At 35.9% G+C, this 14491-nt stretch overlaps 1 protein-coding gene across 2 annotated transcripts in view; it reads left to right on the top strand.

Moving 5' to 3' along the window:
* The window catches only part of LOC121427445 (ATP-binding cassette sub-family F member 3-like), a 58739-nt gene that overhangs the window by 18978 nt on the left and 25270 nt on the right, over positions 1-14491 (top strand). For both annotated transcript variants that reach the window (XM_041623838.1, XM_041623837.1), the window contains exons 6-8: positions 5539-5658; positions 7815-7919; positions 13789-13947. In XM_041623838.1, the coding sequence (XP_041479772.1) occupies positions 5539-5658; positions 7815-7919; positions 13789-13947 (384 nt within the window). The remainder of the gene's footprint in view (positions 1-5538; positions 5659-7814; positions 7920-13788; positions 13948-14491) is intronic.

The following is a 14491-nucleotide window of genomic DNA, read 5'->3' as shown; positions in this document are numbered from 1 at the left end:
ATATAGTCTAGATGATCAGTGCAAATATAGCAAGAATTGTTCAGATTATGGTAAAAGCATGAAATTTGGCTGACAGGTAGAGAAAACAGTGCTGAACATTTTTAACAGGGGGTGCCAACCTGACCTCTTCTCGTATAGCAACAGTTGCTAGGTAACATATTTACCTTGACAACTACCATTTTTGGGGTGTTATCTACATTTCAAATACTATATTTTGACTTCCAAGCTCCCATTTTACAATCACATATCAAGAAACATTCCAACCACGTATAGCAACAGTTGCTAAGCAACAAATTTTCCATAACAACTATAGATAATATTACTTAACACAACATCTGGACATAATGTTTGAATGAAAGTGGTTAGAAAATTGGTCAAGGTATGACTCTGGAGTGAAAAAATATATCAGATCCCTAAAAAGTTCAGAGACAGTCAAAATAATTATAATGCCTGCATAGTAGGCCTAATCTTATCTAGGTAACAAACCTGATTTTGATTTACATAATTTTACTATTTTTGCATACTTTTTACTCACACATGACTAAGCTAACACACAGACAAGAATCATAATTGGGTCATTGAATGTGCAGAGATCTCTCTTGTTATGAAACCGAAACAGGGTATTGTAGTGGATTTAGCATGGAACAATCAGAAAAACACCGAACCTTGAGGGAAAAGGGAAGTTGAATTTTATTGACATTAACTAATTGCTCCCAATTAAAAGACAAATCTTCTTGGGAAGTAATGGTGAGTAATACATACGCACTTGTCAGTAAAATTTTGATATCATATTGACTGACTTAAATATATATGTACAGTAGACCTGAAACAGCCTCAAAAATCATTTCCTGTATATGCACTGTAGAGCATGTACAGTAGACCTGAAAGAGCCTCACGAATCATTTCTTATACAGTGCGTATCAAAAAAAAGTTTACACTTTGAAAAAATCCTGTAAAATTATACATTTGTAATTTCCTAAAGATTTTCCCACACTTTAACATTGGTACTGATCCATTTGAGCAAATGACGGTATAACTGTCGAAAAAAAAATCCGCTTGAGTGAGTACCACTCACTTTTGAAAAGTTAGTGAAAAATTATTTGCGCAGAACTTTGAAATAGTTATGCGGATAAAAGTAGACCTTAACTCATGAAGAACATGTGGAATTTAGCTAGGAAAATTGATTTGAAGATATCTTTTACCTTTTTAAACTTGTTTCCTTGCCAAAAACACTTCGAAGAGTGCATTGCGCCCCATCCCACTTTCCCACACACCGAGGCCATCGTGACGATATTTGCTTTACACTGAGCTGTAATTTACATGAAATGGCTAAGGCTTAATTTTCATTTTGATAATCATTGTCAAGCTTGGGAAAAGTGTGGAGAAACAAGTATTAAATGAAAAATGAAATGTAAACCCACTTTTAATGATAAAAACTTAGTGAAAAAATGCTAGAGATGTCTGAAATAAACTTTTGTTCAGATTCAGTTATGTCCTAAGATCCAGCTGGCACAAAAAGGTTAAAGGTTATTCTTACTAAGTGTTGAAATGTCAATTTGGGCGGTAAAATTGTTACAAGATGCTTGAATGTATCCGGTTTATTTCAATTGACTAAAAGTGCAAGGGAAATGTATGAGAAATGTGTTTGATAAGGGTAAGTTTGATTTCGCCCTTTCCACTTGACACAGCGTGAAAACGAGCATTTCTGCGCAAACAGATTTCTGCGAGCTTTACAAAAATGGACAGTGCTCACTCAAGTGTAACATTCTGTCAAAACTTTTACTTTCATTGGATAGATGAGACCCAGATGTAAGATTATATGTGAAAAAATACCCACATGTTGTATATATTTTAATTCCCAGGTCTTTTTCAAAGTGTAAACTTTTTTTTGATACGCACTGTATATGCACTGCAGAGCATGTGCTGTAGACCTGAAACAGCTCAAGCATCATTGTCTGTATGTATGTTGCGCCTTTTTTATTTGATTATAATGCTGGACAGTTGAGTCATTTATTTTGCAATAGTTTCTAACTAGATAATGAAGAAAAAATATTTACATAATGTACAACTGTGCAGTTTCCAGTAGTTTGGGACTTTGTGCACCATTCTAGCGAATGAATAGAACGTACATTTTATGTGTCGCACATGCCTTCACAGAGTTGGGCATATATCTAGTCCAAAATTTAGGTTAAGACTGTCTGGATTGATTATAAGTCTGGAAGAGCAAAACCACTGCAAAGCATGCATTATGCTCGACAAAGAATATTAGAGGCAACAGAGGAATACATCAAGACAGTTACAGCCATCATCATCTTTGGTGTAACAATGAATTGTTCGTCAATCAGAGTGTGAGAGACATTTCTCCTCTTAAGGAAATTATATAAGGTGATAGTGCAATCAGCAAATTATTTTCCGTCTGAGTTCTAAGTTGGACATGCAAAAATTTATTGGAGATATTTAGAAGGAAGAAGCATATCAGAACTTAATGCTACTGTTCTGTGCCGGGGTTTTGTGGTCGAGTATGGATCACGTACAGCCAACCTGGGGCCTGTTGCAGAAAGAGTTGCTTTTGAACGCAATTCCCGAACACGGGTGCTTTCTTGACTGAAAATCAAGTTGCACAAGATTTTTTGAATTGCGTTTGATCGCAACTCTTTCTGCAACATATGGTACATCCTGCAAGATCTTTCAAGTAATGATCCATGAAGTTGCAGGATCCCAGCCAAAACACCTGCAATCGGAACTGACTGGTCAAAATCAACTTCTACGAGAGCTTTCAAGTCATGATAGATTCCGGAGCAGCAGGATCCAGGCCAACAAGCCTGGAAACAGAACTGATGGTCGGTCAAAATCAACTCTTGGGAGATCTTTCACGTGATGATAAATCATGAAGCTGAAGGATTGATCCAGGTCAAAATACCTACAACAGAATGGACAGGTCCAAATCAACTTCTGCACGGTCGAGTCATGATAGATCAATCATATAGCTACAGGCCCGGGCCACAGGATCCGGCCAATGTGTCTTGAAACGGAACTGATCGGTCAAATCAACTCTAGCATGCGGGATCTTTCACTCATGATAGATTACATAGCTGCAGGATTGATTCAAGTCAAAACACCTGTAGACAAAATTGACAAGTCAAAATCAATTCCTGCACCTGGCATTAGGTCCAGAAATGTTATGGAAAGCTAATATGATCTTCATTGCAGGCTTCGAAAGGGAGGGTATAAACCAAGGCAGAGTTTGTTGGCTTTCAATAGAACGACTACGTTAGCTTTCTGGCAGGATTTTGGTGTTTGAAATAATTTCTAACTTAGGTGACTCAATCAATTCTTGGTGGTCATATTTTCATCGCTCCAAGATCAGAGATGTTCAACTTGTAAGCACCCATGACCTCCTGGTGAGCTCTTGTAACTGTTCTTCTCTTGTTAAATGTTGGTCTTGTGGAATTCTTTCCAAGGGCATTTGTAGGTGTTATACAGGGTCTTAAAGGATATTCATAGGGCAAATACATAGCTACAAATTTCCAGAATGTCAACGGTTTCTAGACTTTAAATTCTCGATGATACAAATTCGATCAAATCTACCTACATTTTTAACATGCAGCAAGCATTACTATACCAATAATATGGAACCCATAGACATCGTCTTTGGAAATATGAACCATATCATGAGGTAGTTTAATTTGTGCAAGATTTTACTTCAATCACAAATCATCTATCAATAATCTTACCGTAAGACCTTTAACCATCGGTTGCTACAGAAAACGTGTTACATCATCTGGTATTTCGCATGGGCGTGCATACATGGTATGATTGGTCCTGGGTTGTTGTGATTAATGCTTTGATAGAAAAGATGTGGTTCATATGAATTATGATCATGAAAAAATACCCTATAAGAATTTGTTACTGTGGAAAAAATGTTACTTAGCAACCATTGCTATGGTGCTTATTAGGTATACCCAAGGAAAAATTCATCACATGAGGAATCTATGGGCCAGATTTAATTTCTGAGCTATTCTGAGTAAATCATATTGATCATATTCATCTGAATAATGACTAACAATTTGTTGCTATGGAAAATGGTCCCTTGGCAGCCGTTGATGTGAATAAATGGATCAAAACTGTTTTCATACAAAGGATCATGCTTCAGGTTAAAATTCATGCAACACATCATTCATGAAAATGTTACTTAAGCCCGATAAAGCTCAGTTACTAAGGTAAATATGTTACCCAGCAACTGTTGCTATGTTTTGCAAATTCACGTTGGCATCCCCTGCTAAAAGTGATAAGAATAACTTACTCTACCTCTGTGCCAATTTTCATGCTTTTACCATTTTCTGAACAATTTTTTCACCAGTCACCTAGACTAATATGGATCCACAGGGATGCCAACCGTCCTGGTCTTATTGTATTTTCTGTGATTTGAAACATATCACTCTGCAAATACGGTGTACAAACAAATAGTTCCAGTCATGATTTGGCAGTTCTGCAAACTCAGACGCCAATCTCCCACTCATTTACCGACGCCATGAATAGATGGTCTGCCACCACATTGCGTTGTGCAAAAACATGTGGCTGCCGTAATTGTTATTCCAACATTATGCACACGGGTATGCATTTCAGGGATAGCAAGATGGCTGATAATTGTGTTTGAGATGCACGCAATATCCATTCAAGCAAGTAAGACTTAACTGGTTATAGTGGGCAAAATGTGAGCACTGTATAGGCCTAGGGTCCGTTCCATTCATAGACGCTTGGCGTAGCGGCCTAGACCTTGGCTTTAGTGTGCTGGCTGCGTGTTGTTTGCGGTTCATGTGTGTGGTGCATTTCATGGCAGTGTTTGCTTGAAAACTTGATATGTATCTTCTTTTGGATTTACAAAGGATTAATGCACAAGAAAGGCAAGCAACAGATCTTCGCTTAATTTCACAAAAACAGTTATACATGTATGCACATCCTGGTGGGTATGCAAATGGAGGGGGGGGGGACTGATGATGTAATCCACTCATTATTTATTTTTCTATTTCATTATATGAAATATTCTAATTTTCTCATCATCGTCAAGTGAAACAAATTTTTATTCCTCCCTGATCATGTGGAATTACTTAAATATTTTGTGGTTCAGTCAAGTTGGTCATTTGTAAAACCTGTAAAAAATGAAATATTGTAAAATTCAAACAACAAAAAACAAAAGAAATAATGAGTGAGGGACATCATCAACTTTCATTTGCATATCACTTAGTTTTGCATATAACTGTTTTATGAAATGTAGGTGAATCTTCAAAACATAATTTCTTATTTTACTTCAGAATTTGAATAATTTTTTAGCGTTGTGCTTGTTTGATTTTTTTCTATTGATGAAAATCAATATTATTCCGGGATGGACTTTACCTTTAACTTGATAGTTTAATTTAAGCATTATTGTTACATACGTAATACTGGCAAGGCTGCTAGAGCCATTCCACTTATCTTAGTTAGATAATAATGAGAAAAAGAATGAAGACATTGTTGATATATTTTGTTTTTCTTTATCAGTATGGTTAGTGCATCAGCCAGTCAAGCAGTTAGCAGAAAAGATGTCAAAGCAGAGGCAGCAGGAACAGCAAGAGCAACAGACATTAGGATAGAAAACTTTGACATAGCCTTTGGTGAAAAGTAAGTTCTTACTAAGTAAGTAAGTTTTCACTGTCATCTATTTGTACAAGTACAGGTGTCTTCACTGCTTTGCAATTGACTTTTAGAGGTACATGTACTTTCAAAGGAGAAATTAGTAGCATTTGATTTTTGTCTCGCCTGCATAGCAGAGCGAGACTATAGTCGCTTTAAATCTTATTAAACCTATGATTAAGTTTTTGAAATGTCATCATAACTAAAAAAGTGTATAGACCTCGTTAATGAAAATGGGATATAAGGGTTATCAAGTATTAGTAAAAATCTTGCCTGAATTTTGTCACATGACCAAGGTCAAAGGTCATTTAGGGTCATAGAAATTAGACCAGGTTTGGGGATCAACATCAAAATCTTAACCGAAGGTTAAGTTTTAGAAATATCATAACTTAGAAAGTATCTAGTTAATGAAACTTGGACAGAAAATTATTCATCAGCGAAGCATCAGTGAACATCCTGTGTGAGATTAAGGTCACATGACAAATGTCAATAAACTTTTGCTGTGTTGGGGATATTTGTTGAATTGCCATCATAACTTTGAAAGATTTTGGATCCAGTTCATGACATGTGGACATAAGGGTAATCAAGTATCAATGATCGTCTTCCACTAGTCGTCTGTCACACGATCAAGGTCAAATGTCATATGAATGGTGTTTATGTGAATGATTATTCTGTAGTCGTTTTCAAAGTCAGCACTGCTGCTGTATTGAATCACATAATGATGGCGAGACTGCCAGAGGTGCTCCACTTGTTTAAAGTAATGATAAGGTTTAATAAATTTCAATTAACTATATCTTAGAAGCATTTTTAATGTGTGTGTTCTAGCATTGAGAAAGTAAAATTGAAATGAGGAGGAATATATTACCAAGTCAAAGATAATAAAGCAGGAGATGAAAGTTTACATTGGGATTTTTCATCCAAACCTTAACCAGATATAATGATAGAAAAATAAATTTATTCATTTTCAGTCTGGATTTATAAAACTGTGAAAATTTTCATGCACGATCTGGGATGTTTCAGCTCATCTGAATTGTTGGAAAAATGTCATTGCCACTTTGCACAATTGATTTTTTTTTTGGTTGAGATGATGATTACTAGATTATTTTGACTTTCTTACTGGATGAATCATAACATACATCACCTTCAATAACCAAAAATATCATTTACTTTTTAAACAGATATTGATTTTGAGAGTTTGTGACTGAATTGCAAATGAAACAAAGTATCTCTTTCTTGAAGGGCCGCTTCTGTTTTAGTTCCTGTTAGACTCGCCTTCGGTTTCATGTGATTTTCAGATGGAGAAAATATATTTCATTTTCCTTACTTTAAGTTGGTAATGTTCTGTGATTTTTTCTGTCCATCTATTTGTTCCTCCATTTTTTAAGCCCATCAAACAGATTGATCAAAGGTTCCCAGCAGAAAGTTGATATGCATTTTTTAAGGCCAATATGAAGTTAATTTGAGCAAGTTTCTATACTTTCTTGTAAACTTTCCCCATTTTTCCAGTTATAGAAAACATCTCATGGCTAGAGGTGTCTGAGAGGGCTCAAATTTTGAGCACAATTTTTTTTTTGGTGGGTGGAATTTTGCGTGGGTTTGTGGTCTCTATAACCAATCAGAGCACAGTATTCTTGTTTTTGAGTTGCTAAATTCATTTGGGCTCGAACAGAAATTAAGTGGAAAAACAACAACTTTTGTTGCATGAAAATAATTATTTTCCCTCATGTTTTAGATCAAAAGTTTCGCCTATGTTACACAATCTTTTTAAATATCCAGACACATGACCTTTCTTCTTTATAAAGATGCCAAAAACATGAAATTTGGCCAATATTTTAGAGCAGCAATGGCAAAATAAAAAGAGGTGTTTTCGTCGGCACCAAGCTCATTAACAATGCAAAAACCCTCTGGTCATAAATATCACGTGGATAAAATAAGCTACTTTTTGAGGGCTTGCCGACTGACTGTGTATATTTTTACTTTATATATATATATAGTATATATACACACATATCTATATATTTTTTAAATTTTTTTCAATTTATTTCATATTTCTTATTTTCTCTACACACCCCTAATGTATATAAATATCTTAACTTTGATTTAGTTATGATTGCAATATTTTTCTTGATTTCACTTTTCAACAGGGTACTTCTCAAAGAAGCTAGTTTCACTTTAGCATTTGGAAGACGGTATGGACTTGTAGGACGAAATGGAGCTGGAAAAAGTACACTTCTGAAAATGATTGCCAGGTGAACTACAAGCTTGATGTTATTCTTTATAAAAATAACAATCATATAGTGCTTCATACTTCCTGATTCTAATCACTTTTAGATGTAATTATTATTAACCTGGTCATTGGATCCATCACTGCTGCACAGTTAAAGTGCACCTTCTCCACTCTGTAGGGAGCCTGTAGAGTGTGAGTAAAAAAAGCACACCCCTTTTTTCTCGCCTGAACAAAGTTTAACAGAGACCTAGCAATCACTTTTCCTTTTGGGCCGCTGGTCTGTTCATTAATGTTTTTGTAATGGTTAAAATGATCATTAGGTAATACCCATGGGTGATATTCCTTTGTTTTAAATTGAGACTCTGATTTTTTGTCTCGCCTGCGTAGCGGAGCGAGACAGGTATCACTATTTCCGGCGTCGTCGTCAACAATTGTGTTATACACCCAATAACTTTCTATAGCTTTGAGGTGGGATCACCAAATTCATACCAGAGGTCCATCTCCTGAAGGCACAGGTCAAGTTCGAATATGAGTCGAATTTGAATAAGGTCAAAGGTCAATGAACTTTCCATGACTGGCACTGTGCTATGTTGTACACTTAATAACTTTCTATATCTTCGAGGTTGGATCACCAAATTCATACCAGAGGTCCATCTCCTGAAGGCACAGGTCAAGTTCGAATATGAGTCGAATTGGAATAAGGTCAAATCAATTAACTTTCCATGACTGGCACTGTGCTGTGTTGTACACACAATAGTTTCGAGGTGAGATCGCCAAATTCATAACAGAGGTCCATCTCTTGAAGGTGCAGGTCATGTTCAAATGTGAGCCGAATTTGAATAAGGTCAAAGGTCAAAGAACTTTCCATGACTGGCACTGTGCTGTGTTGTACACATAATAACTTTTTATATCTTCGAGGTAGGATTGCCAAATTCATACAAGAGGTCCATCTCTTGAAGGTGCAGGTCAAGTTCGAATGTGAGTTGAATTTGATTAAGGTCAAAGGTCAATTAACTTTTCATGACTGGCACTGTGCTGTGTTGTACACATAATAACTTTTATATCTTCGAGGTAGGTTTGCCAAATTCATACAAGAGGTCCATCTCTTGAAGGTGCAGGTCAAGTTCGAATGTGAGTTGAATTTGATTAAGGTCAATGAACTTTCCATGACTGGCACTGTGCTTGGTTGTACACATAATAACTTTTATATCTTCGAGGTAGGATTGCCAAATTCATACAAGAGGTCCATCTCTTGAAGGTGCAGGTCAAGTTCGAATGTGAGTTGAATTTGATTAAGGTCAAAGGTCAATGAACTTTCCATGACTTGCACTGTGCTGTGTTGTACACACAATAACTTTCTATAGCTTCGAGGTGGGATCGCATAACTCGTAACAGAGGTCCATCTCTTGAAGGTGCAGGTCAGGTTCGAATGTGAGTTGAATTTGATTAAGGTCAAAGGTCAATGAACTTTCACACTACTTTGTTCCTCTTATGAAATTAACTTTATAATTTTATACTTTTTAATACTAACATTTTACTTCAGAACTCAGTACTCTCTAGACCTTAACCAGATTTTGTGTATTTTACTTGTTTATTCTTTAAAAACTGTTATTTATTTAATGAGCTGTATTTCTTGGCACCATTTATAATTATAATATTCACACCACAATTCACCCCCTAAACTGCTGACAGCCTCAGAAGTCATATAGCATAGTTTTGACATGCAGTCTCTTCATGACTGCAATATGCAGGCGAGACAACGTTTGGCGTTTGCCTTATATTTTATTTTAAAGGCATACCTTTACTTTTTACCTTCATTTTTACCCAATTTTGAAAATCCATGCTTTTTCTCTATTTTTTTTTTCTGATTTGGTATTTTTAACGCTACCATATATATTACACCATGTGGCTCTAATTATGAGCAATTTCAGCACCAAAGAGCTTCCGGCCCAGTATTGTACTGGCGCTTTTACGGCATCCCTGAGCTGCCCGGGCCGGTGCAGGCGAGCTAGCATCTTGGAATTTGTATGCGAATGTTTGTTCGCAGGTCGTGATACGTTTCATCTATTCTTACCATGTGAAATTTTTTCAAGGGGAATTTCTTGCAGGCATCAAAAGTTTTCGTGGATAACCATTGTCTAATTTGCCAAGTTATCATTTATTATTGTGATCATGGTCATCGATATGGACATGCAAATGAATCGTTTTCTTGTTAACAACTATTGAGCTGCGACCTTTGTGAGTTTTTTTCAGCGTCGTAGTATATTCACAAAACACTTAGTATTTTATTACAACGGAGGATCATGCAAATTGTTGCATGCCATGTACTATTGTGATGGAATTTACTTCATAAATAGACTTTTTGTATGCACAAAATTGCACAATTTAAAGTCCCATTACTGCATAAATTCCCTACTGTGGGAGGGAGGACACCCCTCTTGGTCACATTACTCCCTCTGGCTTGATTGTTTCAATCCCTCACTTAAGTATGTCTTTTTTTTTTTCAAGAGTGAATATCACCCCTGATCCCACATGTGTTTTTGAGGAAGGTAGGTCAAAGGTCATCCAGGGTTCAAAATGTCAAGTTCTTGTTTAACTTGGTTTAATATCTTTATTTCTTTGTCAATTTTTTTCACACTTGGTACATATGATCCTTGGGTAATTCCCCATTGTGTGTCCATGAGGATAATGGTGTCAAAGGTCATCTCAGGGTCTTAACATTAAATCTCCCGAGGTATTTTGATTCTTGTCATTCCGGGGGGGGGGGGGCATTACAGCCCACCCTTAAGATCTCGGCCGAGGATTGCACGATCGCAACAAAAATTTGCATGATGGTAGAGAATGACGTAATCTACGCAGTTGCATTGGTAAATTTCACTGAATTCATATATTTTTATTTTGTATGAATTAATTATGCTAATTTATTCATAAAATCATACCTATTGCTCTAATTCACTAAATAAAGCTCCTAGAATGCTATTTTTTGGTGAAAATATTCTTTATAGCATTCCTAACAATTGTGAATGAAAACAATTCTGGTACCAAGACCGATTTCTTATGTATTTTATTGTTTTTTTAATTTCTTATGTATTTCTTTGTTTTTTACTTTTTGTTTTTTATTGTTTTTTCGATGGAAATCGTTCCAGACTTAATTTTGATCATAAACAAGGCAAAATTAAGTATAATCAGTAAAAGTAGAAATAATGACACATTTATGAATTTTTGCTAAATACATAATTTGCATTGGATTTGTACATCAAATCACGTTTTTGAGCAATTTTGGGTCTGACATGCACTTATATAATGTTGCGTAATGTCGTAACCGCATACCTTGGCATCACAAATTTGCGTGAGACTTGAAGGTAAAAAGTCAGTGAGCGGCGAGGTAAAAAAATTTTGCGCCGCAGATATATCACGAAAATTGTCGAGGGGAATTAGGGTTAAGGCAAATGATGAGGTCATTCATCCTTTTTTCAAGTTTTTGTGCAACTCGTACTCATTTCCTTATTTTTTTCATCTATTTTGATCACACTTGGTTCAAATGATCACTGGGTAATACCACATGAATATTGTTGAGGATGATAGGGTCAAAGGTCATCTAAGGGTCAAAAGATCATATTGCATATTAATGCGAAATCGTGCGAGATTCGTGGTTCGTGAACCATCTGTTATAATTGTGTATGTGCTACAAGACCATGTCATTATATTTCATTGTCACAAAAGCCATGAAAGGAGGCACATTGTTAGTTTAGCTTCCCTGTAATATCCTTCAATACTTAGAAGTATATCAATTGTGGTAGCTCCTGAAAAGGGCTGATTGAACCTTCTGGAAGAAGTCAAACAGCTTAACCTTGTGATGTTGCTGGAAGCAGCACTGGACTGTCTCTTCACAATGGCTCAGCAGGTTGGCCATGCCCTTGCTGATAGCAAAAGCCTTGATGTCTGCCACACTGTTGGCCACTTCCCAACGACTGGAAATCCTGGGTTGCCGGGGTGTTGGATTAGCAGACTTTCTGTCATCACTGTCTTCTCCCTCATCTTGGCTGGTTTGAAGACGACATTGGCAGTCCAGGACAGTAGAAGCCTGCTCAGTGTCAGTCGTAGCTAGGTTCTCATCAACAGTTACCAAGTCGTTGAGCGAAACTTGGAGCTCTTGCTGACATATGTCGTTCATACCATCAAAGGTTGTGCTTACATAGGGTAAAAAATATCAATGTGGATAGGTTTAGGTATTACAGAATGTTTACATGTATGTGATTTATTTCAATTGGCTGAATGTGCAAGACAAAATATGAGAAATGAAGTGCATGGTCAGTTTATTTTCATTTTCTTTCATTGACACACTGTGAAAAAGAGCATTTCTGTGCAAACCACTGTCTGCAAGCTTTACCAAAATGGACAGTACTCAAGTGTAACATTATGTCAAAATGTTTACTGTCATTCGATAGATAATACCTACATGTAAACCCAAGAATATGTGTGAAAAAATCCCAATGTTGTATTTTTTTCAATTCCAGGACATTTTCAAAGTGTCAACTTTAATGATATGCACTGTAGACTCTGTGAATATTGGTTATACAATAAAAAAATAATATGATCAATAAAGATTTTATAGTATTATTTAATCTGGTTGTCTGGGGTTTATAATACTGTCTATATGGAATATGTCATCTGTCATATAATTGATATACTACATGCAAACCAATTAATCACCTTTGCTGCAAGCATGTACATATGTGTTACTTTTTAGTATTGGCAAAAAAATATATAGAGATTGCATTAACTAAAAGAATAATGGCTTGTAGAATATCCAGCTTAAAAAAAGTATAATATAAGCTTAAAAGTATGTGTCAAAGTAAAATATTATTTAAACATATATCATAACTACATAAATCACCATTTCTGTTTCTGTCAGCTAAACAATCTATTATTCATACAACATTTTGATTTGTTATTATTTAGCCAGCTATTCAGATTTTGAGTTGAGTAGCCTCACAATGAATGGCAGTGCGCTCTTTTAAAGTGCTCATTTTTGTCTCAACTGCAAAGTAGAGTGAGACTATAACCGCCACTTCCCTGACGGCGGCGGCATCAACACCAATCCTGAACCGAGGGTCAATTTTTTAAAATGATTGCATAACTTAGAAAGTATATGGACCTAGTTCTTGGCCATTAGGTTAATCAAGTATTACTAACATCATGCCTGAGTTTCAGGTCACATGACCAAGGTCAATGGTCATTTTAAGGTCAGTGAACTCTGACCATGTCGCGGGAATCAACATCAAAATTTTAACCTAAGGTTAAATTTATGAAATGTCATCATAACTTAGAAATTTGTGACATTTGTACAAAAGGTTAATCAAGTATTACTGAACATCCTGAGTTTCAAGTCACATGACCAAGGTCAAAGGTTATTTAAGGTCAATGAACTTGGGCTATGTTGGAGGTATTTGTTGAATAACCATCATAACACTCAAAGTGTATAGATCTAGTTCATGAAACTTGGACATGAGAGTAATCAAGTATCACTGAACATCTTATGTAAGTTTCAGGTCACATGACCAAAGTCAAAGGTCATTGAAGGTCAATGAACTTTTGCCATTTTGGAGGTAATAGAGTGCTGTCATAACTTTCAAAGTTCATAGATATAGTTTATAAAATGTTGATATAGGGGTAATCAAGCATGACTGACAAGCCTTAGGTCGCATGATCGAGGTCAAATGTCATTTATTGTCAATGCATATAGTATTGTGTCATTATATGAAAGGTATATTGAATTGTGTCATGCAGGCAAGACTGCCAGAGTTGCTCTACTTGTTTATCTCAATAAACCATTTTGAATGAATGAAGTTGTTTCAATCTACTACTTTAATCTTGTTTTATCTTTACAGTCGGGAGCTTCAATTTCAATCTCACATTTCAATTCTTCATGTAGAGCAGGAAGTAATAGGAGATGATACATTGGCTATTGACAGTGTCTTAGAATGTGATGAACTTAGAACAAAGTTACTCAAGGATGAAAAGGAACTACACATGAAAATACATGAGAGGTAAAGTCATAAACATGATAAAGCTGTGGCTAGCGAGGAAAGGAAATGAGTAGAACAGGGAGTGGAAAAGACATTTAGAATCAAGAATTTAACCAATTCATTCATTAGTTACCAAATTAATTTATCTTGCCTTCAACAGAGACTTTCCTGTATGTCCGTTGGTCTGTCACAAAAATGTTTTTGTTCAAACTTGCTCTCATTTCTTTATTTCTGCATCAATTATGTTGACACTTGGTACATATGATCCTTGGATAATACCACATGTGAGTCTTTGAGGGTGATGGGGGGGTCAAAGGCCATCTAGGGATCAGAATGTCAAATGATATAAGGTAATTTCCTTCCTTTTTTTGAAGTTTTTGTTCAACTTGCTCTCATTTCTTTATTTATTCCTCAATTTTGATCACACTTGATTCATATGATCCTTTGGTAATACCACATGTGTGTTGTTGAGGATGATTGGGTCAAAGGTCATCTGTGCTTCGATAGATTGTATTACTTATCTTTAATATTGATCAGGAAAAATTAGGTGAGACTTATGGTTCAC

The sequence above is a fragment of the Lytechinus variegatus genome, chromosome 14, assembly GCF_018143015.1.
Source record: "Lytechinus variegatus isolate NC3 chromosome 14, Lvar_3.0, whole genome shotgun sequence".
NCBI lineage: Eukaryota > Metazoa > Echinodermata > Echinoidea > Temnopleuroida > Toxopneustidae > Lytechinus > Lytechinus variegatus.
The sequence above is the reverse complement of the archived record's forward strand: the minus strand, read 5'-3'. Positions and strand labels throughout refer to the sequence as shown.